Source organism: Juglans regia, chromosome 15 (genome assembly GCF_001411555.2).
Source record: "Juglans regia cultivar Chandler chromosome 15, Walnut 2.0, whole genome shotgun sequence".
Classification (NCBI taxonomy): Eukaryota; Viridiplantae; Streptophyta; class Magnoliopsida; order Fagales; family Juglandaceae; genus Juglans; species Juglans regia.
The window spans coordinates 12,758,906-12,785,227 of record NC_049915.1 but is presented as its reverse complement, the minus strand read 5'-3'; the positions used below and the strand labels follow the sequence as shown (position 1 = coordinate 12,785,227).

General features: G+C 35.4%; 1 protein-coding gene across 1 annotated transcript; it reads right to left on the bottom strand.

Annotated features, from left to right (window-relative positions):
* Positions 1-3,346: 3,346 nt before the first annotated feature.
* LOC109012244 (alpha-galactosidase-like) lies at positions 3,347-17,319 on the bottom strand. The gene is made up of 15 exons (XM_018993782.2): positions 17,164-17,319; positions 15,498-15,556; positions 15,330-15,386; positions 15,205-15,239; positions 14,986-15,089; positions 14,454-14,529; positions 14,270-14,328; positions 13,859-13,924; positions 13,463-13,546; positions 5,523-5,587; positions 5,343-5,425; positions 4,785-4,875; positions 4,656-4,705; positions 4,056-4,196; positions 3,347-3,462 (listed from the first exon to the last, which is right to left on the bottom strand). Exons 1-15 carry the CDS (start codon positions 17,301-17,303, stop codon positions 3,376-3,378), a joined length of 1,197 nt encoding a protein of 398 aa, XP_018849327.1. The 5' UTR covers positions 17,304-17,319; the 3' UTR covers positions 3,347-3,375.
* Positions 17,320-26,322: the final 9,003 nt, after the last annotated feature.

Sequence of the window (26,322 nt, the reverse complement as noted above, 5' to 3'; positions counted from 1 at the left end):
CAAAGGAGTAGAGAAATTTAATATACTACAGATTTTTCATTTGCCAAATAAAAGGAAGATTAGAAAATTCAATAAAAAAAATTAAAAATTCTTAACAGATATGACAAACCACTCGAACATATGAATAAAAAAAGAGAACTTTTTAAGCACCTTCTTGACATATCTTATAGCCTATATTAGCTATTGACATTGAAATAAAAATAAAAAATATGATGGAATATTTGGAATGGTAACAACTTGCTGCAATTTTAGAAGAGTATATTTGAGGCAGAGAAGAATGGATGATCCAACAATTGTGAAGACATCAAATTATTTGCTATGAGAAATGCCATCCATCGTATTCGGAATTTGCACATCCATTCTTGACATGGCGTCATACGATACATTAGATTTACTTTATAATAAAAGAAATTTTGCGATCTAACGTGCCACATCAAGTCATGCCAGTTTGTAGGTTTATTTTTGTAGAATCTTTTTGTAGCTAAAGTATCTCTTTTCAGTTAGCACTCAGAATTATTCATAATTCTATTTTGAACCATCAAAGATCAAAGAAGTATTCATCAGAGAGAGAAGGTACTTAGACTCCGTACTAGAACTACAAATCATATTTTCAATCAGTTAAACAAAGGATTGCTTGAGCAGTAATACATGCATATTCATATTCATAATCTCACTTAAGTTCCATCTTTCCCCTTCTTTATCTTTGCCAATGTGGTGCAAAGGATGAGCTGACAAATGTAACTAGTTAGGTATAGACCATCTAAGTAATATTAATTAACCCTATTTTGCCAATGTGGGAAAAACTTGGAACGAAGCTGAACTTTAGTAGTGTCTACCACCCCCAAACGGACGAAAAAATCTAGGTGGTGAATCGAAATTTGGGCAAACCTCCTAAGAAGTTTGGCGGTTACTAAGCCAAAATACTGGGACTTAGCCTTATTGCAGGCAAAGTTTGCTTACAACTGATCCAAGAATCGGACTCCCTAGTTGAGTCCATTTTAAGTTGTGTATGGTCAGAATCTGCCTGGCATCCTTGTTTTAGACCTTGTCCCACGGATTGGTTGCCTGAATGTTAAGGGCGAAGAGATGGGAGAGCACCTTTGGGGAGTACACGACCAAATTAAACAAGTAGTTCCGACGAGCAATGCAAAGTGGTTCACACTGACAATTGTCGCCGCCAGGTACTTTTTGATGTTAGAGATTTTGTTTGGGCTGTACTAACCCCTGATCGTTTTCCTGTTGGTGAGTACAATAAGTTGAAGGATAGGAAGATTGAACCTTGCGAAGTTCTCCAAAAAGTCAACGACAATGCATATAGACTATGTCTTCCCAATCATATGAGGACTTCATATGTGTTCAATGTCAAACACCTCAATCCATGCTTTGTCGACGATGGTGTGAAGTCGAGGGCAAGTTCTTTCCAACCCGAGGAGGCTGATGCAGGGGAATCTGAGTCCGATAAGGCTCAGCTGACGGATGCGACGTTAAAAGTACTGGACTACTTCGAGAAGATAGACCAGCACAAAACCAACAGGAAAATATGAGTATTCCTAAGATTTGGGTGAGAAACAGTATTCATCGGTTGGACGATGAGACTTATTCCTCAGTTGGGTGAGGAGAAGTGGCAGTGTTTGTATATTTTCCTATAGCTTGGGCTACAGGTATTAGAATCGCACAGATGACCCCAATCGGAAAAGCTCTCTTCGGCGTGCACATTGTGGTCACCACGCTATGCCTGGTAGGGCCCCTTGTCGACTCCAATATCAGCCGTTTTTCCTTCCGAATCGTCACATTTAGTCAATTCTTTTATTTTTTGTTAATTTTCTTTTATGGTAATATTTATGTTTACTAACAATTTTATTCCAACTCTTAGGATAGATTTTAACCATAGTTATATTATCCCATATTTCACTGTTTGGTCTTAATTATAATTTTACCATTTTTAGTTAGCTATTTAAGCCTAACTTGTGGGTTTCAGAAGTTGATTATTGTTAGATTTTTATAAAGAAACCCTAATCTTATAGTTTATTTCAGAGTTTCCTTCTATTTGTATCTTCTCAATCTCATTCTCTAGTTTTCGTTGTTTAACTAACCATCATAATAATCACCTTTATTTTGTCCTAGGGTCAAGTACGACAATGTAAAATCACATTTTAAGAGGTCTACTCTTGTAACATTGCAGTACATTATGTATATGCATATGAAATCATCCTTCAAAACTAGATGAAATCAAATGCTATACCATGGGTAGGACTTATTGCAAGGAATTGTCCATTCATACTCAACGTACGGTTCATATTCATGCTAAAAGATAATTAAAATCATTTTGCAACGTAGCCCGTTTAGATGCAAATAGTCTCTATCATTATTGCAACGGAAGGCCTTTCCTTGGAAATCTATTTTTGCAACGAGCGAGCCAGAGCTATTAATGAATATTATTTGTAAAATCAATGAATATATTAGATATTTGCGACATGTAATGATGATATATTTGTGCATATTTATAATATGACAATTTCTTGATGTTTAAGCAAATTGATGAATTACATATTTTATTGTTTGAAACTATATTTACAACACAAGTTATTCTCAACAAAGAATTGTTTGTAATATCGATCTAGATCTATTGATTAATGAGTAATTCTACATATAACTGTGAAGTATGTAACCACCGCGTAATCGCTTTGAAAAAGAGTGGAGTTCACTATTAAAAAAAATAATTTTTTTCATGTGGATCCCATATTTTATTCACTTTTTTCAAAGCGATTAAGTGACAGTTGCATAAGTCACGGTTGTAAATATATTTTCTCATTAATTAATATACCGTTATCATTTGAATTATTGGAAATAAATATTTTTATCTATTGCGTAACTTGTACATGGTAAAAATGAATATGTTGAGAATAACTTATTGTTGTAAGTATATTTGTGATATCCGAAAGATTGGTATTAAGGCCCCGTTTAGATAGTGAAATTGTTAAATCTCATCTTATCTTATCATTACAACTTTATCAAATTCTCACACAAAATATAATAAACAATTCAACTTTTTCGAATCTCAAAACAATAATAATATTAAAAAATAATATTCTAACAATATTTTATTCAACTTTCATCTAAAACCATCTCGTCTTATCTCACTATCCAACCGGGGCAAATCTTTTGTTGAGAATAACATGCACAACACAAGGAGGTTCCACATGAGATAGTGTAAATTCTTTTGTTTGGAAAAGCAACAAGACAGTCCCATAAATAAACAAGTCTATATTGTTCATGGTTCCATCTTATTAAAAAAAAAAAAAAAAAAGAAATTATAAGTCTTGTTTGGATATTTATAGAATTTGAAGCCTTATGTTCTCTTAGACAATCATAGCTTTATTGGGGGGTTAGAACGTACATTCGACAAGCATGAGGCTTAAGATTAGTAGATAGTTGGCCCTTCATTGAAGCTTGTGTTGAATGCTGCACAATTCAAATCATCTCTTGATTACCCTATAGAAGACTGCAATTCGGCATTATATCTGAAAAGTAAAATGATAAACACACAACCCTTTTCTTAATTTTTACTATCGCTATATTTGAAATAAATGATGTTTTTGTAAAATAATTTATAAAAATATCATCATTTTACAAACACACACTCATTTAAAACATAAGGTTCTCAAGTTTTGAAATTTATACATAAATTTCAAGAAATTGACAATTAGACTCTTCCGTTAATTTATCGTTAGAAAATTAACGATAGGATTTACACGTGGCATCAATATGTCATGTGTTAGCCTTTAATTAGCTAAGAGGGATATATAGATGCCACGTGTTAGCCAATTAAATACTAACACGTGATCGTTAGTTTTCTAATAAAAATTTGACGGGATATTTAATTGCGAGCTTCTTAAAATTTTAAATTGAGGTTACAAATTATAAAAATGTGGAAACTCATATACTGATTTTGCAATTCAATTTAACCTAAAAAATAATTGCAAAAAGTTTATGAAAAGGGTGTGTGTCTATCATTGATCGTCTGAAAAAATGTGAGTGAATTATATGTATCTTACCTCCCATAAATCACGTGCACTAACCACAGTTGCCGATTCAAGGCCAATGTCAGACCAATAAGCAGTAACTGTAGCTTCTGTTGGGCCTCTATTCCACAACACCACGGCTATCTTGCCATCACTGAGAGGACCAGCCCAAACCTACATTTTATATTTAGAAATAAATATGTAAGAGTTATCTTTAAAGAGTAATGTACTTTATTTGGAGCATCTTTTGGAAGGTCATTTATGATTTGAATAATGTTAAATACAATATTAAGATATAAAATTTTAGTACGCTCTTTTTGAAAAAGAGTAGAATCCATCATTAAAAGGATTATGCAAGACTCGTACACTTTAAAATTGTAAATATCATTTCTTTGATGACTTTTGTATGATCTTGGTTTTTTCTTATGGATATTATTATCAAAAATTCTATATACAGTCACTTTTGTTTAATTCTTATACACTTCACTAATATGATTGGTTGCATAATTTATTTTTAATATAAAATAATTATTTTAACCAATCATATATCCTCCTATCTGAGCCATAGTGTGAACTATTGGCAAAACATGGATTTATCATGAGATAAAAGAAAAGAAGATAACAAAAGCTTACCTCAAGATCCCCATCCTTCTTAACTTTTTTCCCTTGAACTCCCAATTTGTCTATCCAAAAAGTACTAAAAATAAGCAATTTTTAATATACTGTTTATTATTTTCAAAAGAAGTGTTATCTATTACTTACCTTGATTAACTGCAATAACTTCCTTGTTGCTGAGTAATTCAAATGTCACGTTGTTCATTGCTCGAATGTCACACCCAATCAACAAAGGAGCCTATGCATATGAAAATATTAATTAATTACTAGTACTTTTCAAAACTATGAATACATTTAATACCCTCAAATTATATATTAAAAACTTTGCAATGTGCACTTTTTGTTGAATTTGACTGTCAAGTTTGTATCATATTTTACCTATTTTTTATCCATCTTAACGGTTAGAGTAAGATAAATATGCCATTTGTCCGTTTTTAATACTTAAACTCACAAATTGACGTGATTTGATATGATCTATTATATCTACTTTATAGTAAAAATAATTTTATAATCTAATGTATCATATCAAAATATATTAATTTATAAATTTATTTTAATAAAATTCTTTTATGACTAAAGTATTTCTGAATTCGAATATTTGTGAGTACAAAGCACAGCTTCTCCTTTTAAAAATAGTAAAAAATATAATATATATGAGGGAAGTCAACAATGTATTGTATATAATATTTTTCATGGAATGGGTACCTTGGCTAGTGCCCAAATGCTAAAATGTGCACGATACTCCTCTGTTTTCATGGCTCCATTTCCAACTTCAAGCATGTCCGGATCTGATACCAATTAATTAGATCAATATAGAGCATTTGGAATGATCACCAACCCATTTTGGCACGCACATGTAAGGAGGACAAAAATAAAGTTTATTACCGTTCCATCCTCCAGGTCCAGCATAAGATGCCCATTTGTCATTTTCATCCGCACGTGATGTCATGCTGGTTAGAAATATTAATAATGTTACTTGGGTTTAAGAGTCATGGGAATATATATATATATATATATATATATATATATATATAGTACTACTAATCATCCTCTCATCATCATATGATGTGGTATTAGATAATTGAAAAATATTTATTATGTTTTATTTGTAAACTTATCATTTAATATCATATATATTATGGAATTATACGAGAATGATGAGAAAAATAATAATGAATAGATTTTTTCATATCGTATAAATTCGTGTCAGAACGCCCCCCACAAAAAAAAAAACCCCAAAATAGAGAAAAATATAAAAAAGTCTCCATACCTTTCATACTAGAATAAATATTAAGTACTTTCGTAATATTGGGCATGTGATAATCCTATTCTATCATAAAATTTTATATCAATTAAAATTTATGTATATATAAATAAGAAAAATTATATTTGCAACTAGATAGGGAAATCCCCGCAAAACTGGATGATAAAGTATTTGTTTTTACCTCTCTTCATTTCGTTCTCTCAATTTCTCTCTATCAATTTTTTCCTACCCTCTTCTTCCTCTCTCTTCCTTCCTCTCGATTTCACATTTTCACTCTCTCTTCGGTGCAGCACGAGTTTAATATATATCCCGTAAGTTCAATACCTCGGACAAGCTCACACCAGTTGATTTCTCCTTTAGAAACCGATCGAGTTCTTCCATTACAATGATGGAAGTTCTAGAAGGTTTATCTTCGAATCCAAATCTGCAAGTTCATCTACGGGATCCTACGTATAATATAAAAAAATACATTTAATAATTAATTAGCTGCGCAGAGAATGTGCCGACCTTTCTTCTCGTTTGATCACAGCTCTAAGGTGCCTCTCCTCCTCCATCTCTCCAGATCACTCAAAGTAGCTTCTTGCTAGTTGAAGCAGGTACTACACAAATATCTCTCTCTCCCCCACATAAATATCTTCTTGTTCTTATCTTGGTGGGTAGTGTAGCTATAGATTATATCAAAGATTTTTTTCCAAAATTTGAACACATTGCCAGAAATGACTAACTATCTTCCTTTTTTTTTTTTTGGTATAAAAAAAAATTATAAGTAGTAATGTCATTTTTCTTATTAGATGAAATGCTATGAGTTTCACTCTAACAACGAAAAATTAAAGAGGGAAAGAATGAAATGCTTCTTCCTGAATTTCACTCTAACAATGATTCAAAAATCTGTTCTTTGGAAGTTTACTAGAATTGTACAGTGGCTCTTCTCGGTGTCGGGCAAGTCGTGCTAGTCGACATTGGGCCGCTACTTCTTGAGCTAATAATGAGGTTGCTTTATAACACCCGAACCCAATCAAGCTCAATTTTATTTATTTTGTTTTAGTTTGTTCTATTTATTTTTATTTTATTTTTCTGCACACGTTTATTTTTCCCGCATGTTTCATTTTGTGTTTTTTTTTCTTCTCTTTCAGTCTTTATTTCTTAACTCCCGTAGGTTTTCTCTCATCTACTCCATGCACACGCAAGACTCATCCGCGCGCACGTCTCTCTCTCGACTCTCTAGGGTTTTATTTTTTTTATATTGGTCACCCTTTCATCTTTATATATGCCCGTTCTTCATCCTCAATAAAAACTTAGAGTGCTGCTTCTTCTTTTCACGCTTCTGCCTCCTTCACCGTGAGCCCTTCCCCATAGCGCAGCTGTGCAGCACCTAAACCATTGCCACAAACGAGCCAAGCCCGTATCGCAACACGGTTTAACCTGTGGCGCCGCTGCACAGATCACCTCTACACCGTAGTGCAACGCGAAGACAACCGCGCAGCATCCCAGCCACTGCCACGACCGAGCCCAACCTGAAACACTCGAATCACATCCCGCACGATGGAAACCACCATGTTTGACGCTGCTCTGCCCTGCACCTCCGCACCAAGCCGCTGATACGTTGGGACGTGAAGGACTCTGTTTTTGCACGCCGAAACAGGGGACGCATCCCCACCGTGAGCTACGTCGTCAGCCCCCTCAACTTCGACACCACTGCCATCAAAAGAAAACCGGAGGACAAGCCTCCACCTTCGGACACTGCCAGGTCGACGCCCAGCCCCCAGACCGTCGCAAGCCTCGCTGCCCCACGGTGAGTTTTCGTCCTCTTTCACGCCGAGCTATCTCTCCGTCCCTTTCTCTTTCTGCGTGAGGTCTCCTGCTCATCTCTCTCTCTCTCAGTGCCTCACCACCGTGACCTTATTCGCTGCGTCGCGCGCAGCTCCTCCCTTGGCGGTGAGTACCTCGCGCCCCTGTTCTCACGGTTGTGCACCGAGACTGCATGAATGCAATTCCAGTATATGTAAACTTATATTTTGCATAGTTTTTGAATAAGAAATTACAGTTTTACCCTTAGTTTTAGAATGTGTTCAAGTTGATATTTTTGGTCTGTTTTTACGTGGTTTATACGGGTGGTATAAGAAAAGTTTACAGAAATAAATAAGATTTTCAAATTGTACTTTGGTAGCAAATTATTTTAGTAATTGTGTATTTTTTTCTTTTAAACATTTAAATTAGGATTAAAGCTATTTGTTTATTTTTATTTAACGAAATTTTTACCTGTACTTACCTTGAATCGCTTAAATATTTTAACATGTTATTAAGTAAAGGTTTATTTTAAGAGTAAACAATATTAGTGTAATGTTATTTCTACATTTTAGATATATTTTAGTCTTTTTAATAATAGTTATGGTTTATTTTAAAATATTTTGGGATAATTATATTACTTAGTATTAAGCTTCATAAGTTGTTTTCATTAGTAAATAGGTCTAAATTTTAAATGTTTTAGTCATAGTATTAAATTAGCATTGACGATTTTAGAAAGTGATAATTGGTAATTTTAGGTTTTGAGGAATTAAATAGATTTTTTTATAAGCTTAGGATTAAATATCGAAAAACGTGATTAATTGAAAATTTATGAGAATTACGTGATTATTTTATAGGTGACGATTAATTATTGTCCGACGTTTTTGAGGAATTTCGAAAAAGCTAAGAAGTTCAGGTAAGCGGGGTTCCTATGCTAGACTTTGCATTTAAAATAAAATGAGCTGAGGTTATTTTTGGAAAATAAACATGTTTTGTTATAAAAATATATTTGAACTGCCTCAGTTATTTGTTCTGCATTACTCATGAGATTCTGTTTAAGAAGAAATTATTTTCTGTCATGACTGTTGTAGACATGAGCTTATGTTTGACACTTTGTTTCTGAACTTTGAAAAAGGGAGCGAATATGAAATTTTGTGCATAAATTATGGTGAGTAATGATTTTGTTCTGTTCTGAAGATTTTCTATACTCTGATATGATCTGATGTGATTTCTGAAAACCTCTGGCATAACATTCTGTTTCTATTTTTGTTCCGTTCTGACCTCACCATAGGTGTAAAACTGTGGCCTCTGTTTGGATTGGTACCAACTTTTTTGTTTCTGGTGCACCCACTTTGGAAACAAAGTGATTTTTCTGCGTGGTCTTTCCTATGTGCACACTCGGGGCTCCGAGAATGAATAAGGGGAAGATTCACATTCTGTTTATGCTCGGTTAGCTACTGAGGTTTGCACAACCCTACCACGAGGGTTAAACATGGTATTTGTTCTGATTTGATAAGATAAGATGTGATGTTTCAGTTTATGCTATGCCAAAGGAATTTTGATTATGAATATTTTTTAACTTTCGCTCTGATATTTTTGATAATATGTTCTGACGCTGCATTTTGAAAACATTATTATGATTCTGCATTTTAAAAGAAAATATTTTTGTTCTGCATTCTGAACTCTGTAAATGCTCATGTTTACATACTAGTATATGTCCTCTGCTTGCTAAGTTGTTGATAACTCACCCCTTATCTCCATATATTTTTCAGATAATTTTGATGGTTCAGCTGGAGAACAAGAGTAGAAAGTTTTAACTGGTGTGATGATCAGAGTGGAATAAGTGCCCGAGGGTACAAGTGCTTAATTGAGAGTCGTAGTTAGTAAACTGAATTTATGTTTCGAATATTTTGATTTGATGAGTTAAGGATATTTTCGAGTTTTAGAAAGTTTTTAATTTGTTATTGAGAGTTTCTTTGTTGTCCCTATGGAGGAACTTAGATATTTGGATTGATTAAATTGATTAATATTTTATTGGATCTTTCGGATTTTTTAGTTGTACTATTTAAGTTGATTTGAGGTATTAAGAGTTAACTCTCTGGACCTTCGGGAATGGAGCGTTACATGCTTTCTCTGCTTGAGATAGTGGAGATTGCATATGAATGGACAACGCCAACTAACTGCTTTTTTTATTTTTTTTAAATGTAAAAGTTGATGGGAAGGAGAAGATTGCAGATATACAAATAAAAAATGAGATTGTGCTAGCCGGTTGCACATTGATGCCGCATGGGCGATTGTACCTAGCAGGTTTGCATAAATAATCTTGTTTGCATGATATGTTGTGATTTTATAGGAACACACGTCATCCGTATTCCAAGATTCCTTCGCACTGAATAAAACGACTCCTTATTCTTTTTGTTCTAAGCCATTCATTGTCCATTTTCCTTCTCCCTCTCCCTTTTCTAAGCCTTTAATTGCCCTATGTTTCTTCTCTCTCCGTTTTCTTTGTAAATTGTTCTCTCTCATTTCCTCCATTTTATCTCCTTTGTTGTAAAAGGAAAATCTAGATCTATGTCGATCTATCCACTCTCAACCCACATGTGCCTTACTGTTGGATTTGTTGTCCAGCAAACCACTTGAAACAACCATCAACAACCTCCTTTCACTAGCACGTGCCCTCAAGCACCTTCAGTAGCATGAGACCATGTCGCCACTTTGTTAACTTTTTTTGGGCTCTTTCGATCGATTTTGAAGAACTAGTCTCCCCTGAGAATGGTTTTCTCACCTTTACCTTCATCTTTTTCAATGCTTTATTTTATTTTTCTAATGTCTTTTTTGTTCTTTGTTGGAGGAGGTTAGATTTGTCGGCTTTTTGTCCCCAACCACCTCACGTGCACTACTCCATCAGATTCACAACCCTCAGATCCATCATACCGCATAGCTAAGGTAACCATTGTGCCACTCCGTCTCTCAGTAAAAGACCTAGTGAGGATCTGTGGTGCCAAGCAACCCCAAGGTTTAAGTTGGGATAACCATGCAATGTTCGATAGGGTGTGCATGTGTAAGGAAAAGTTTAATGGTTCGCACTGGAAAGATAAAGGTTTAGTTTGAAGACTAAATGATATTGTACCAGAAATCTAAAAGAAATCTGATTTCATTCTCATGATATCTGCAATGTCACATCATTCCTTAAATAGTTACACACATAACTAGCGATTTAATCATATCTCCAAAATAAGGCTGACCTAGCACATATGGTTGCCTACCTAACAGTTACAAATACATCTTCCACAACTGGCTAATCCTACAATAGGAAAGGGGCCTTCTCGCCTATTGCTCGGGTTGGCTGGCTCTTCCTCCTTGGTTATTACTCTTGGATCTACCTCTGCATGAAGGTCTATGGTTTCGGTAGGTTCAAGACCACTAATGGAAACAATGATCTTGTGAACATGCAATCAACATTTTTGTGTAGTGAAAACAAGAGTGAATACATGCATTAGTGCATGGTGAGGGATCACCCTCTCAAGCAATATCACATGTATTGGAAAACAAGATGACGAATCACACTCTCTATAAAATACATTTATATAAGCATGATGAGAAATCACACTCTAAGGAATTACCCTTTGTCATAGAACTCAATACATTTTTGTAGTTATGCATGTTGTTGAGGAAAGGAATCACCATCTTTTAAAACATGTAAAATCGGTAACACAAGTTTTACATTCATTGCCTGATGAGCCATCGAGGATTAGCTGCTCCACCGTTCAAAATCAAGGAGTCTTTCCCACCCAACCACCATGGTGCAAGTCAACACGCCATTACTCCAACACATGTTGCACCGAGGAAACGTATACCCAACCAACTAACTTGAAGACACCAACACTTGATATGCCTTGGGAATTCTACGTCTATCAGGTTAGGCCGACACGATACTGTCCAACCCCAATCATTTACAAGGATTCTCTCTACATCTATGAAGTTCGCGGGGACCTTTTGCAAGAATGGTTTAGGGAATTCTTCATCCCATCCCATCCCATGATGATTGACACATGGTACGATTATTCACATAGAGATATAGATACTCAGAAAGACATTCCATAAAAAATAAGTGCATTCGAATCTCAAGAAACACAAAGTGAAAATATTCGTAAACATAATGGCAAAACATTTATTATTTCATGATTAGAAATAGGGAGATAATAGAGTATGCATGAACCAAAATTTCATAACATCCTCACACAACATTTATCCCCGATTCCTTAGCATTGTCTTAGAGGGTAACCTACCATACTGACTCACGGAGGCACTATGTTGCTCCTTTATTTGTCTCCCTGGAAGTCCCTAGTTCCTTCCGAAGAATCTGACTCCAATCTCATGTGTTTACAATCTCAAAAGTGAGATTTTGGCTTTTGATTTAAGCCCTTTATAGCACATGTTCATTAGGTTTCCTTTTGATGCCCTTCTGACTCAAGATGTGATAGAATAGGATCCCTTTAGTCTTGATTGTCCCACTGCTAAATGGTAGAGAAAGACTTGTAGCGCATGGTTCATACGTCCTTAGGGCTTGCCATATTTCCAATCCTCAGTCTCTCTCCAATTGAGGGTTTCCCACGTGGGTTTAGACCATATCTTTGAGTTCAAACGATATGATTTGCCAAGTTGCAATCCTTTCAGTATACCCACTCCTAATGTCACTCTTCAGATGAAGTATGGGCTACTACATATGACATTGCCACCATGAGTGTTTTTCATGTAGTCCCAGAAAACTCATATGTGTATATGTGTTAGCAAGGGTCTTTTCCTTGACCGTTGCTCTCCTTTGGCTCGTTTTTTGCCTTTAAATGTTAGGTGGCTTTTTTGAACTAGGAGCCTCTTCAGCTCCTTGTTCTCACCCTAGTGCTTGCCCGCCCTTCCGTTGGACTGGCTACAAACCACCATTGCCTTGTTTTCCATTCGCATCGAGGAATGATCATTTTTGCATTCCACTCAGCAAGGATAAGCTCTTTTCTTCACCTTCTTTTTGCTCTTGGATGATGGTTTGCTCTCTTTTACCAATGTGGTCCTCACAACCATCCTTGCAATGCACCTTTAGCTCTAGATCGCATCTATTCCACTTTTTTGAGTGAGACTTGATGCTATTTTTGCTGGGCAAGAGAAGAGATCCTCATCAACCTCCTCAATACGGATAGTTCAGTGTACATTGCACTAATATTGAGCTTTCCTCTACTGTTTTCAACAGCCATCAAGGCAACATTTTCTTTAATGTACATCATAAGTTTTCGTAAAACTAACAAAGCACATCATGATATGTCAAGATCTAACCATCCTAAAACGGTTGTAGTTTCTTGAGTTTGTGATAATGGGAGATTTTATCCACAAAGTTTTGTTGATAAAAGTATTTTTAATATATTTAATCAAGTTCTTTTTTAATGAATCCCCATGGATCAACTAAACACACAATAAAACTCTTAAAATGATCAATCTATTTTCCAGTTCTTTTTTAATGAATCCCCATGGATCAACTAAACACACAATAAAACTCTTAAAATGATCAATCTATTTTCCAGTTCTTTTTTAATGAATCCCCATGTATTGCTGCTACCAATGCCGATATAACACATAGTTATAAGGGGAGATTTATAGTTTTATAATGTATATGCCCTATTATATGTTGTATATTTCACATGAAATTCAAAATTACCTCCAAATGACAACAAAAAGTAAATGTCGTGGTTGGCAGAAATTGTATGAAAACAAAACATTATCATCTTACCTTTTCCAATTATCTTTGATGTCACTTGTTGTTCTCCAACTATTTCCAATACCTGCAGCCCATGTGGCTGGGTCTTCTTGTCCCCTACATTGATGCCAACCATTTGTTTCTATTCAGTTCAATTTTAAGCAGGAAAAACATACAAATTGAGTAGCCTACCAAGAATAGTACTGTGAAATTATCGCTTGTTTCAAAAGATTGAGTTGATTGAAAGATATAGATTTAATTATATATATATTTAATCCTTAACAAAAAGCACACTTGCTTGGACTTGGGAACAAGTCTAACGTAAATTTTGTAATAATTTTATTCGAAGTTGTGAATAGTGCTTGATGGGCACTTCAAATTGTCTTGATGCTAAAAAAATAAAAATAAAAACATCGCTTATCTACTCACCATTCGCAAAGGGAAAAGAAGATAGCTCTTCCTGAATTCAATAAAGCTTCGCTCATTTTCGGGTACCTATCACACACGTTGAGGATATATATACCTTATTAGAGTTATATAGTTTGTGCAGATGAAGTAATAATCTAAGAAGAATAATACTAGATACAGTTATAAGGTGTGCAAATTCCGCGTTTTAATTTCTTTTGAAAAAAAGTATGATCCACTTTTGCAAAATAGATTTTTTTCAAGTGTTACAATTTTTTTAACCATTTTCAAACTGTACGAGATTTAGGCACCCTAAGATTGTATAAATAATTTCTCATCTATTAAAAATAAATAGTGCATGCAATAGCTAATGAGAAGGTGGCAAATTCTATATATAGACATTAAAATGTGCATGTATAAAACGAAAACCAATACCTTTTCTTTGGACTTATGCCATGATTGTTACAATTATCATACTTCAAATAGTCAATACCCTGTACAATTAATTACCAATTAGCATACCAAAATGGCACAAGTACATGATATGATAACTATAACTAATAAAACCATAATTAGCTAACTATATATGAAATGCATCCTCAAAAGGAATAAATCTTACCCAAGAAGCAAAAGTCTTTGCATCTTGTTCTTCATGACCCAGGGATCCAGGCATGGTTCCTTTACAAGTTCGAGTTCTTCAAAGAACATCAAGAAATTAGCAAAGATTGAAAACTGAGTGAATGCATAGTAGAAATTCACCTAGATAATTAGATTCCAATAGATCATGATCAACAAACATTTGGTATATATTTAGTTATAATTTGCTATATATATAAATCGTCAATTGAGATCTTCTCCAATTTCTTGACCAAGTTAGACGGTCAAATGCAACTAAAAGTTACTAAAAAAAAAACGAGTATTTGTGACAAATTATTTGCAACGAGAATGACCATTTGATACAAAAACAGACTCATTTTAACAGAAAATAATCATTTTCACAAGAAATAGCTGGTCACAAATAAGCAGTTTTCTTGTAGTGTTAATAGACAGAATATTAAATGCTTATTTGAGCTTCACGTTGTTCGAAAAGCCTATATAGACATAATTAAATACCATAGGAGAGGATCTCGATTCCTAATCAAAATTAATACCCGGCATCAGAGTATATCCCAAGCTTCAACCCTTTGTCGTGGACATAATTTGCTAACGCCTTAATTCCGGATGGAAATGTTGAGGCATTCGGAAGCAAATTTCCCTATCAAACTTCAATTTTATTAAGATTATACCTTGAAAATATAATCTTTCTACATACCCAATTAAGAGTACTTAAAGAAAATTTTTATTAGAAAACAGTACCAAAGCATAAATACCTGAGAGTCTCTATGAAGCTGAGCCCAACAATCATCTAAAAGATATTAAAAATGATAGAGGATTAGCTTAGTAGTAAATCTTTGCTATTAAATGATATAAATACATAACTCCCCCAACTCCTAACCTAGATTTATGTACTCGTATCCTATTGCGGCGAGTCCAGTAGATACCATCGCATCCGCTGTAGCAAGAGATTTTGTAGTACAAAGCTAATTGGTTAAGAAGAATTGTCTTCAAAGTTTAGTTTTCCCAATTGAATGTTATAGGTGAATGTGATGTATAATTAAATTACCTGTTTCCATAATCAACTTCTCCTCAATGTGACAGTTGAAGTGGTTCCAACTGTTCCATCTAATTAATCAACATATTAGACTTCATTATGTGTAGAGTAGTTTACTCGTGAAAATCAAAGAAAATGATAACTAAAAGTGACAAATTATTAAAGGATATAATAAATAGAATGAGTTATTTGCGACGAAAATGATTACTTTCAATGAGAATTAACTCATTTTGATACGAAATAGTCATTTTTTGTCGCAAATAATTCAACAAATAGCCTCATTTGTTTTCACAAATCATCTCATCTCATCTCATCATTATAATTTTTTCAAACTCTCATACAAAATATAATAAATAATTCAAGAAGTCCAAGAGAAAACACGCACGTGGTTTGATTTATTATCTAATTCTCATGCTAAGTATACTAAATTAAGAAAACCCATTTTATTTAAAAAGAAATTAAAAATTTAAAAAAGATGGCCAGATTCAGCCGCCGATGCCACAAGGTTGTTGGCACTACTGGTGCATGCGGACGGGAGTTTGGCCTTTTTTTCTATCTTAATTTCTATTTTAATATTTTTAAAATAAAATTATTTTTTAATTTTAAGATGCTCTTAAGTTTTTGAAAAAGGACTTCTACTGTTAAGCTTTTTCTATCAGGTAAGATGAACGGAATTAGTAATAGTGGGCGAAAGTCTGAAGTTAGTAATAGAAATGGGGTCATTCTTCAGAAAATACACAAGGAGTGAATGACCAAATTTCCCTCCAGCAAATATTCCGAAATCCGACTCTCAAAAAATAGAATCGGAGTCGGAAATTCTTTTTTTTTTCATTCGGAGTTGAAGTCGGAACTTTCGCTAGAGCTACTCCGACTTTATGCTCCGACTCTAACTTTGATTCCGAATCCAAACTCTAACCTAAAAGCAGTTAGTAGCACTGAGTATTATATGATAAAAAGGTATCTTTGCATTTCTTTCTGAGTGGGAAGTCTAAAGTTGAAAATCCCTGTCGGCTGGGGTCTATCCTTCAAGGATGAATGGAGAGATGTAATTAAACTATGCAAGTAACGTTGGTATTTAATTAAATGAATAATTAAATACTACTCAGCAGTTTGGTGAAGTGTATAAAGCACAGTGATTTGTGGGCACTAAAAGAATATATATATATGTATATATAAAATATACACATGTATGAAATTACTATTTTTCTCAAAAGCTTAAACTGATAGAAAAATATAGATTTTATTATTTATTTTATATCTTAATACTCTCCCCTCATATGTGCGTTAGGCTCTCCTTAAAGGGTAGCCCAACACGTGGATTATTTAATTAATTGGAGTAGAGTGTAGAGTCAGTGTTCGAACTCAAGGCCTCTGCTTTGATACTATGTGAAATCAAAACTTGTCTAAAAAATTTAAACTGATGGAAGGTGGTAGATTTTATTATTTATTTTCTATCTTAACATTGACAAAGTCTCATGCCAACTTGTTATAACCTGAGCATCTGAAAGAACAAGTTTACAGTCAATCTCAAGAATTCATCACTAAGCAACGGATCAAAACTAGCAGAAAAGAGTGAAACTTGGATTGAACATTGTTTTTAGATCTATGTATTTACATACAGAGGATTCTGAGTTATTTCTCAAGACATTTTAAAAGGAAAAAGATGAAAGGGACTTACCCCATAGGAGGGGTTTGACCGAGTCCATTTGCCAGAAGATTTGCCGACAGATGCGTCTGGAGCCGAGCAGCAGTAACACCACCACCACGGGCATTAATAGAGAGCACAAAGATGCATAAAAAAGCAAGCACCACCGCCATAGCTGAGAAAGGAAGAAGCTTGGCAGTGGTCGAATATTAATATCGTTTATGGAGCACTGGATAAAAGCAGAAGCACCGAAAGAATGTTTTAAAAAAATGAGAGAATATGGTTAATGGTCATAGTGCTCAGTTGGACTACGTATGGCTACCCCATATCCCAAAGTCCTGTCGTTTTGACTCATGAATGCATGCCCATATCGCAAAGTCCAAGCAGACTCCCGAGTTCCGAACTCCCGACATAACATTGACAAATGACAATACCACATCAGTGTGTAACTTGCTTTGCGAAGTTGACAGAACATTTTCCAATTATTTAAGGTCTGATCTTTGTTGGGAGTATTATAAGTTGACATAACTTCCGTAAAAGATTATGTTTTGAAAATTCAGCTTTTATCCAAATCATTCAGAAAGAATAATATACAGCTGGAAATGAAACTAAATAAAGGTACATTAAATTGAAGCTTAAGAAATTGAAAGGCTGGAAAAGTAGGAGGTCGAAAATAGAGAGGTCGACGGAAAAGTGAGAGGTTGTAGAAGTGAGAAGTCAAAAAATTTGGGAGCTCAATAATTTAAAGCTTAGAAAACTATTTTGATGATTATGAATGGTCAAGTTTTGGGACCCTACTTTTGTAACGATGTTTAAATTATGACATGTTTTGGGATTAATAGATTATGTTTTGGTACCAAGTTCACTGCTCAAGCCCTTATTTATTTATGTTTGGTGTGAATTATTCATACTACTAGAAACATTCTAGGCACATTGGATTTTAATTGTCATGAATGAGGCATATGTAACTTAGTGTTGCATGTCTTGACATTTCAGTCTCCCCAAATCCCAAGCGCGGTCTATGGGTGTCACACTATAGGAGGCAGAGCACTAGTATAAGGTCATTGTCGTAGGTCTCACACAGGAGAGTGTCGTTAGGCTTCACTCTCATGCTTTAGATGTGGGTGGATAGAGCATTACGCCAAGGATTGCCCTCAGGCAATTCCAGTTCAGAGGACCGACCTTATTGGAGGATGGGGAGACCAAAACCAGGTGGTACAAGTAAGAGTGTATGCTCTAACACCTATAAAAGTTAATGAGGACGCCCTAGGAACTCAAGAAGCAAACGTCATCACAGGTATGGAACCCTGACCTTAGATCAACCAGCTAGTAATTTGGGAGCATAGTTTTAAGAATCGAGTTTGATCAGTCATTTTAGGGTGAGTTAGGATGTTTAATTACCATGTGATTACTTTGTTTGACTCGGGTGTGTCCCCATCATTCTTGTCTGCTATGTTTGCTTGAATAAGTGGTCTTTGGGCAAAGCCAATGCAAGAGAAGGTCTCCGTAGCACTACCGAACAGAGAGTAGTGTCACATGCCAAGATAGTTGCAAGAAGTAGGCAGAGTCATCATGAAGGCATACTTGATAGTATATAACTTATTGGATTTGATATTATCCTCGGTATGGATTGACTATTTTTGGCATTTTGCAAGTATTAATTGCCAACAAAGAACGTTAATTTTCCAAGTGTCTAGGATGCAAGAAAGAGTGTTCCAAGGTAGTACGTTAAGGTCAGTGCCTAGAATAATTACGTCACTATAAGCCAAGAAGGATTTCGCAAGTGGAGCCAAAGCCTACATAGTACATCTAGTGCTTAAGGCAAAGGAGCCTGAAGCAATAAAAGGAGAACCCGTAGTGGATGAGTTCCCATAAGTATTCTGGAATTACCAAGATCACCACCTCGTTGAGAAGTTGAATTTTCCATTGAACTAGAATCTGGGACTCGAGTACATAAGGCACCTTATAGGATGACCATTTCAAAGCTAAAAGAATTCAAATGCCAACTATAAGAGCTTATGGCAAAAGGGTTCATTAGGCTGAATATATTGACTTGGGGACCACCAGTACTATTTTTTAAGAAGAAGGATGGGACCCTTATGATGTGTATTGACCACTTGGAGTTGAACAAGATGACCATAAAGAATATATACCATTTTTCCAGGATAGACAATTTGCTTGATCAATTGTAAGGAGCTGCAATATTTTTTAATCTGAAGTCTTGTTATCACCAATTAAGAATCATGGAAGATGACATACCAAAAACTTTGTTTCGAATGAGGTATGACCATTTTGAGTTTACGGTGATGCCATTTCGGTTTGCTAATACCCCAGAAGCATTCATGGATATAATGAATAGGGTGTTCAGACCATTCTTAGATATATTTGTGGTGGTGTTCATAGATGGTTTCCTAGTGTATTCCAAAAATGTTGAGGATCATAGAAGTCACCTTTGGGTCCTGGATTCCCAAACCCCTCTCAAGTTGGGGCTAGGATTAATTACATGTAAGCACCATTAGACATATTAAGGTCCTATAAATGATTGTAAAATAGATTCATCCATGTAGGATTAAGGTCCTATTAATTTAAAATAATTAAATTATAATTAAAAAATAAAGTTAAACGATGCTGGATCTCCTGGCACCTACAACGTTGTGCATGCCTAGGTGGCACTGGACTGGCCAAATTCGACAAGATTCGATGCATCCCCAACTTCGGATTTGGATGATCAAGCACCATCAATTTACCAGATTGGGTGCCTAGGTTGAGCTTAGGCCACTATTATGTAGTTAGTGTTTGTTGCCACCCCGAGCAACGACTGAATTAATTGTTTTCTGGTTATTGCAATTGATTTTTGGGGTGGTAGCCACCATTAGCAGAGACCAGTGGTTACTGTCACCCTGAGAGACGGTTGAAGTGATGACTAGAGACAATCTAAAAATTAATTAGTATTAGTCGTAACTTTTGGATTCAAATTAATTAGTATTAGTATTGGTAGCCACCTTTTGTTTATTGCAATTGATTTTCGTTTAATTAGTATATTTTTAAAATTGAAGAATCATTTTTTTTAATCAAATCATGTCTTTGTATTTATCAAATAGATCTTAGTTTGAATGTTATGTTTTTCTTTTAAGTGTTGAAGTGATTTTGTTTGAGTTTAGATAAGGTTACCATGTTTAAATCAAAATCGAGTTGATTAAGGTTGAATTAAGTGTTTAAATTGTTTTAAGTGGGGATTTTAGCTATGAAATGTCTTAGAGTATTTTTATATGATGTATTAATGTCCTAGAATAATCATTGAAGGTTTTATTTTGAGATTAGAAATATGCCATGATAGGTTTTAATTCTATTTTATGTTGATCATCCAAGCATGCAGGATTTGATTAAATTATGCTTAACTTATGGAGTTTTGATTTTGTTTCCCCTAGGCTTGAAATATGAGCATTTTGAAAACCTTGTGATTAGGATAAGAAGGGAAATCCATGATTTAATTCTAGTTTTTAAAACTTTTCTTGATGAAAAAGAATAAGAGATATCATGCATGCTTAAGGACTAGCTTAATAGAGATTAGGGTTTTCAGCCATGATTAAGTGTTGTGATGAACTTGTTCACCTAAGATTAAGCTTTTAACATGTCATTAAGGATTTTAGTAATTATTTGTAATTAAATAAATTGAATATGCATGCATTCATAAGGATCAATAGTTGAAATTACACTTACGCATCAACTAGAGTGAAGCCCACGCGTTGAGTGTATTTGGAAATTTGATTTTTGGAATTCTAAGGGAATTGATGGTTTTAGAATATTGAAAATATGAGGTTTATAAAGTTTGCTTAAATTTGAGGCTTATTTGCGAATAGTGAAAAATTAGGGCCTTAATGGAAATTTTTGAAAGTTTAGGGATATTTTTGTAAATATTCATTTTTGAAACCTTTTGAATATGAAAATCTTCAGTATTAGTTCAAATCCTAACTTATTACAAATTTGATTACAGCTGCTACATTTTTCCAAATTCAAACAATTTGTAAGTTAGTCTCTAACTCACACCTCGATAAGTTATTTATGATTTATTGATAAATGCCACATTCATGTTATGATTGTCATTTTTAGCATGAAACATCATGTTATATGATACATTGAGTACATGACTACTTGCCTCCATGACATGTGAAATTTTCATCATTTTAGCATATTGCATATAAATTTCATTTTCACTTGAAAGCTTGCTACATATGCACATGTCATAAGTACATTTTTCAAGCATAGCATGAAAACAATTTTTTTTCATAACCCAAAAGTCTAGTATGGGGAATTATCTTAGTGGAACTCCTCTGTCCACTCTAGAGTGAGTAAAAAGGTAGTAGTAACCCTTGGATTGACAAACAATAGTCAATGGGTTTCAAATGTGTTCTTTTTTTAAAGAACGGCAGTGCAGAGTCAAATGTTATAACACTTAAGGCTAGTGGGTGTACATGTTATGATGTTATGATATTATGATGATGTTATGTTATGTTACTAATGCATTGAGAACAAATTTATAGACAACGTAGTTTCAACGTGAGTTGTACTACGGTCACCAACAGGTACTCACAGTGCATATGGAGAATTGTGTTGATACCATACATTATGATGTTAATATTATGATTAAATATTAATTGCTAATAATGATGAAAAGTTATGATGAAATATATGTCTTTGATAGTTGAGGTGAGAAATATTCTCTGTAAGAAAATGTGTCTCAGTTTTCTAAAAATGTTTAGGAAATCTGGATAGGAGACATGTACTGATTTTTTTGCATCGCATGCATTTCATAGTTATCATTCATCATGTATAATTTGTCTTTCTGCACATTGATTTTCTAACCCTCGATGCATTAGAACACATGGAGCAGTTGATTTAACCATTGACACTTCTTATCAAGAATAATTGTACTAAGATAATGCTCCCTTATGATTTGAACTTATAATGGATATGAATGATACTCAGATATTTTAGTTTATTCTAGCATAAGTTTTATTTAGTCACCCTTATTCCGCTGTGGTTATTGCATACTGCTAGATGCATTGCATATTGACTATCATGAACGGAAGTATGTAACCTTGTGTTGTATGTCCCGATACTCTAAGTCTCCATTCCATCCCAAGCAGAGGTTGGGGCGTCACAATCTGGGTGGCGTCCATGGTCTTTCTGTAAGCTACAAAATGGCACATCTTAGTAAATCCAAGTAAACCCAACATGAAATCCATATTGACGTCAAGGCACAAACCATCAGGTACAGGTAACGGAGTGTAAAGGCCAGCATTGTTAAGGGTTCCCTTTGCTCTCAGACACATGAAACATCTCTCCATATATTGTGCCACGTCACTAGCCAATTTAGGCCAATAGTAATCTGTGGCGATCAAAGCCAAAGTCTTTTCTCGCCTAAAGTGCCCCTCGCCATGTAGTTCACGTATATTGTGCTCTCTCAAAGAACAATCTGGGATACACAACTCTAGGCGATTGAACAAAAAACCATTGTGCAAAATAAAAGGTCGGAGTTGGTTGTTACAAGACGAGTTAGGATATCACATTTCTATGCAAGTACACTATTTGACTTGGGAGCTTCCTAGTCCTTTGTGTCTACTACATTTTTCAGGGCGATTGGTCTTCAGACGAAAACAATGCGTGAAGGAGTCACATTAGCACTACTCAATGGAGGAATATTGTTTTGTACTAAGGTAGTTAAGGAATGCCCTTTGGAAGAAGATATAATAGTATTTGACATGTTGGGATTCGATGTCTTATTAGGAATATATTGGTTGTTTAGGCCCTTCACGAGCATAGATTATTGGTCAAGGATAGTAACATTCCGCATACTGAGAATGGAAGAGAGGATCTTTCTTGCAAGCAAATTGAGGTTGATGTCAAAGTAATTACCTCGTTATAGGCCAAAAAGGATCTGGCGAATGGGGAAAGGCCTACTTAATGCACTTAATGCTTAAGGAGAGGGAACCTAAGGAAATCGAGGACATGCTGGTGGTAAAGGAATTCTTAGAGGCCTTTAGAGAATTGCCAGGGTTACCTCCTTCTAGAAAAGTTAAGTTTTTAATTAAGATAGAACTAGGTGCAGTCCCGATAGATAATGGCCCCAACAGAATTAAAATAATTGAGAAGTTGTTGGAGAAATGATTTATTAGGCCTATTAACTTGCCTTGGGGAGTACCAGTAGTATTTATGAAGATAAGAGATGGAACCCTTAGAATGTACATCGACTATCATGAACTGAATAAGGCTACCATAAAGAATAGATACTCCTTATTGAGGATAGATGACTTGTTTGACTAGCTGCAAGGAGCTGTTGTATTTTCTAAGATTGATCTTAGGTCAGGGCATCACCAATTGAGGATCAAGAAAGGTAGCATACCAAAGACAGCCTTCTAGACTAGGTATGGTCATTATGTGTTTACAGTGATACCCTTCGAATTAGATAATCCCTAGAAGTTTTCATGGACATCCTGAATAGATTGTTTCGACCCTTTTTAGACTTATTTGTAGTAGTATTCGTAGACGACATCCTAATGTATTCCAAATGTCTCATAGATCATGAGGGTCACTTAATATTAGTGTTAGGAATAGTTAAAGATCATTAGTTCTTCGCCAAACTCAATTAGTGCAGGTTCGTCGGTCACGTGATATCTAGGGAGGGAGTCACGATCAAGATAAGAAAGATTGCGGCGGTAGTAGAATGGCAGCGACTAACCCTTGTGCAAGAGGTAAGGAGTTTTTTGGGCTTGGCCAATTACTATCGAAGGTTTGTAGAAGGATTGTCTAGATTTTTGAGTCATCTCACAGCGTTAACACTAGACTAGACCGATAGGTGTGAACAAAGTTTTGAGGAACTAAAGAGGGAGTTGACTACGACCCTTATTTTAGCTTTACCCGAGCCTCACAACCGTATATGCTATTTAGTAATGCGTATAAGTATGGACTAGGTTGCCTCTTGATGCAGGAATGTAAGGTGGTAGCTTACACGTCAAGACAGGTGAAGGACCACAAAAAGAACTACCCCACTCATGACATGGAATTGGCAGAGCTAGTGGTTGCCTTAAAGATATGACAATACTATCTTTATGGTGAAGAATGCAAGGTGTATATTGATCACAAGAGTTTAAAATATCTCTTCGCCTAGAATAGTTTTAATATGAGATAACAAAGCTGGTTGGGGGTCATTAGCGACTCCCGATGCTAAATTAAGTAAAATCCAAAAAATGCCAATTTTTTCGCTGATGCCTTAAGTCTCATGTCGAAGACGAGAGGTGCAAGAGAACTCTCTGAGGTGGACTCACTTTCAAAAGGGATGGTTTCATGCGATCAGTAGATCAAGCTGCCAAGGCAGGATTATCGAATGGTGGTGGCCTATTGTTTGATGTACTCGGTCTAGGAGGTGAGTAACTAGCGGGGGGTTATTTCCAAATTGTTCTACTTTGAGGCAATTTTGGCAATTTTAGAATTTTGTTTTGGCGACAGTTTTGGTTAGCCTATGATTCACAGAATTTCCAAATTTGGCAAACTTTCGTTGGTTTGCTAGGGTTTGGCCATTCCGCCCTTCCTTCTTCGTTGTCCTCTTCGGCGGGGGTTGTTTCAGCAGGCCAGGAATTGCAAACATTTGAATAAGTAGTTTCCAACTCAGCGGGGCAGTCTTCCTTTAGGCTACCGATGAGATATCCGATGGAGGTTGATGGTGAGCAAGATTTTGTTTTTTTTGAGGTTGAAATGTCTAAGGCTACGGACGATTTCAAATTTACATTGGTTCTTAAGTTCTCTCGTACGAGGCCTTCCATTGATGATATACGTTCCAATGTGGCTAAGTCATGGGGATTGCTTGAGGTTCTTATTGTTAGTTTTAGGGATGATCTGCATGTTCTTGTTCAAATGAGAAGTGAACGTGATTTCTTGTATGCCTAGGCTCGTGAAGGACGTACTATGTTTGGTTCTAACTTTTGATTATTCAGATCAACCAAGGACTTTGATTTGTCAAAGGAATCTCCTCTAGTGCCTCAGTGGATTTTTCTTCTAGGGATGCCTCTTCATCAGTATCGTTCAGACTGTTTACAAATAGTGGCGACTCGATTTGGCCGTTATTTGGGTATTGACAATGCCACTATTCATAAAACTAGGGCAGTCATGGCGGGTTGCAACCCACACCTCTAAACTTAATTTATAATTGCTACGATTTTGGTATGGAATCTCTGTGGATTGGGATGTTCTAGGAAACGACTTAATAGTCTAATTAGAAAATATCATGTGGCAGTTATGGGCATCTTGGAACCATTTCAAACTATAGGAAAAATGCTTAGATTGGCTCCTTCTTTGGGTCTCTCAAAGTTTTGCTATAATGTATCTTCAGTAGGTAAAATCTGGATTTTTTGGAAGGATGTTTATCACTTTGATGTGGTGCATCTGACTAATCAAGCTTTTACCTGTTGGCTGAGTTTAGGTTCTCATTGAATTTTGGAGACCTTTTTTTTTATGCAAAATGTACTCATTTAGAGTGCCGAGTTTTGTGGGGTGAACTCGAAAATATTCATATTGAAGAGTTCCCATGGTTGGTGGTAGGGGATTTTAATGCATTACGATCGTATTCAGAGCGTATTGGGGGAAATCAGCGGTCGTTGTTGGCAATGTCTAATTTTAATGTTTGCTTGGATAATTGTGGCCTTGTAGAGATGAGATTTCAGGAAAGACGCATGTCTTGGTGTAATGGACATGTGGGACCATCCCGAAGTTGGGCACGCCTGGATAGAGCAATGGTGAATATTGCTTTTTCTAACTTATTTGGGACGAAGTTTGTAGATGATGTATGGCTTCAACCGAAATTTAGTAGTGGTTTGTTGAAGCTGGCAGCAAAGCTCAAGAAATTGAAGGTTTCTTTGAAACTATGGAATAAGAATATCTTTGGTCATGTTGATCTTACTCTGAAGGCTTTAGAGGAGAAATTGGAGCTTCTTGATTTCCAGATACAGGAGAGACATGATTCAGAAGTAAAAGCAGAGTTTTTGATGATTAAGATGGAGCTTGCCAAATGGGAAGCTAGGGAAGAAACTCGATAGGCTCAAAAAGCTAAGAGGAAATGGCTTCCAAAGGGGGATCAAAACTCTAGGATCTTTCATGCCTCTGTTAATCAAAGATGGGAGTCCTCTATTGTGTTGTGCA

Excerpts from the sequence above, each read along its gene's own strand:
- LOC109012244 (XM_018993782.2), bottom strand. The coding sequence starts at position 17,303 with ATGGCGGTGGTGCTTGCTTTTTTATGCATCTTTGTGCTCTCTATTAAT. Across the intron at positions 15,090-15,204 it reads AGCTTCATAGAGACTCTCAG|GGAAATTTGCTTCCGAATGC; the intron begins GTATTTATGCTT and ends GAAGTTTGATAG. Across the intron at positions 14,530-14,985 it reads GGGATATACTCTGATGCCGG|AACTCGAACTTGTAAAGGAA; the intron begins GTATTAATTTTG and ends TGTTCTTTGAAG.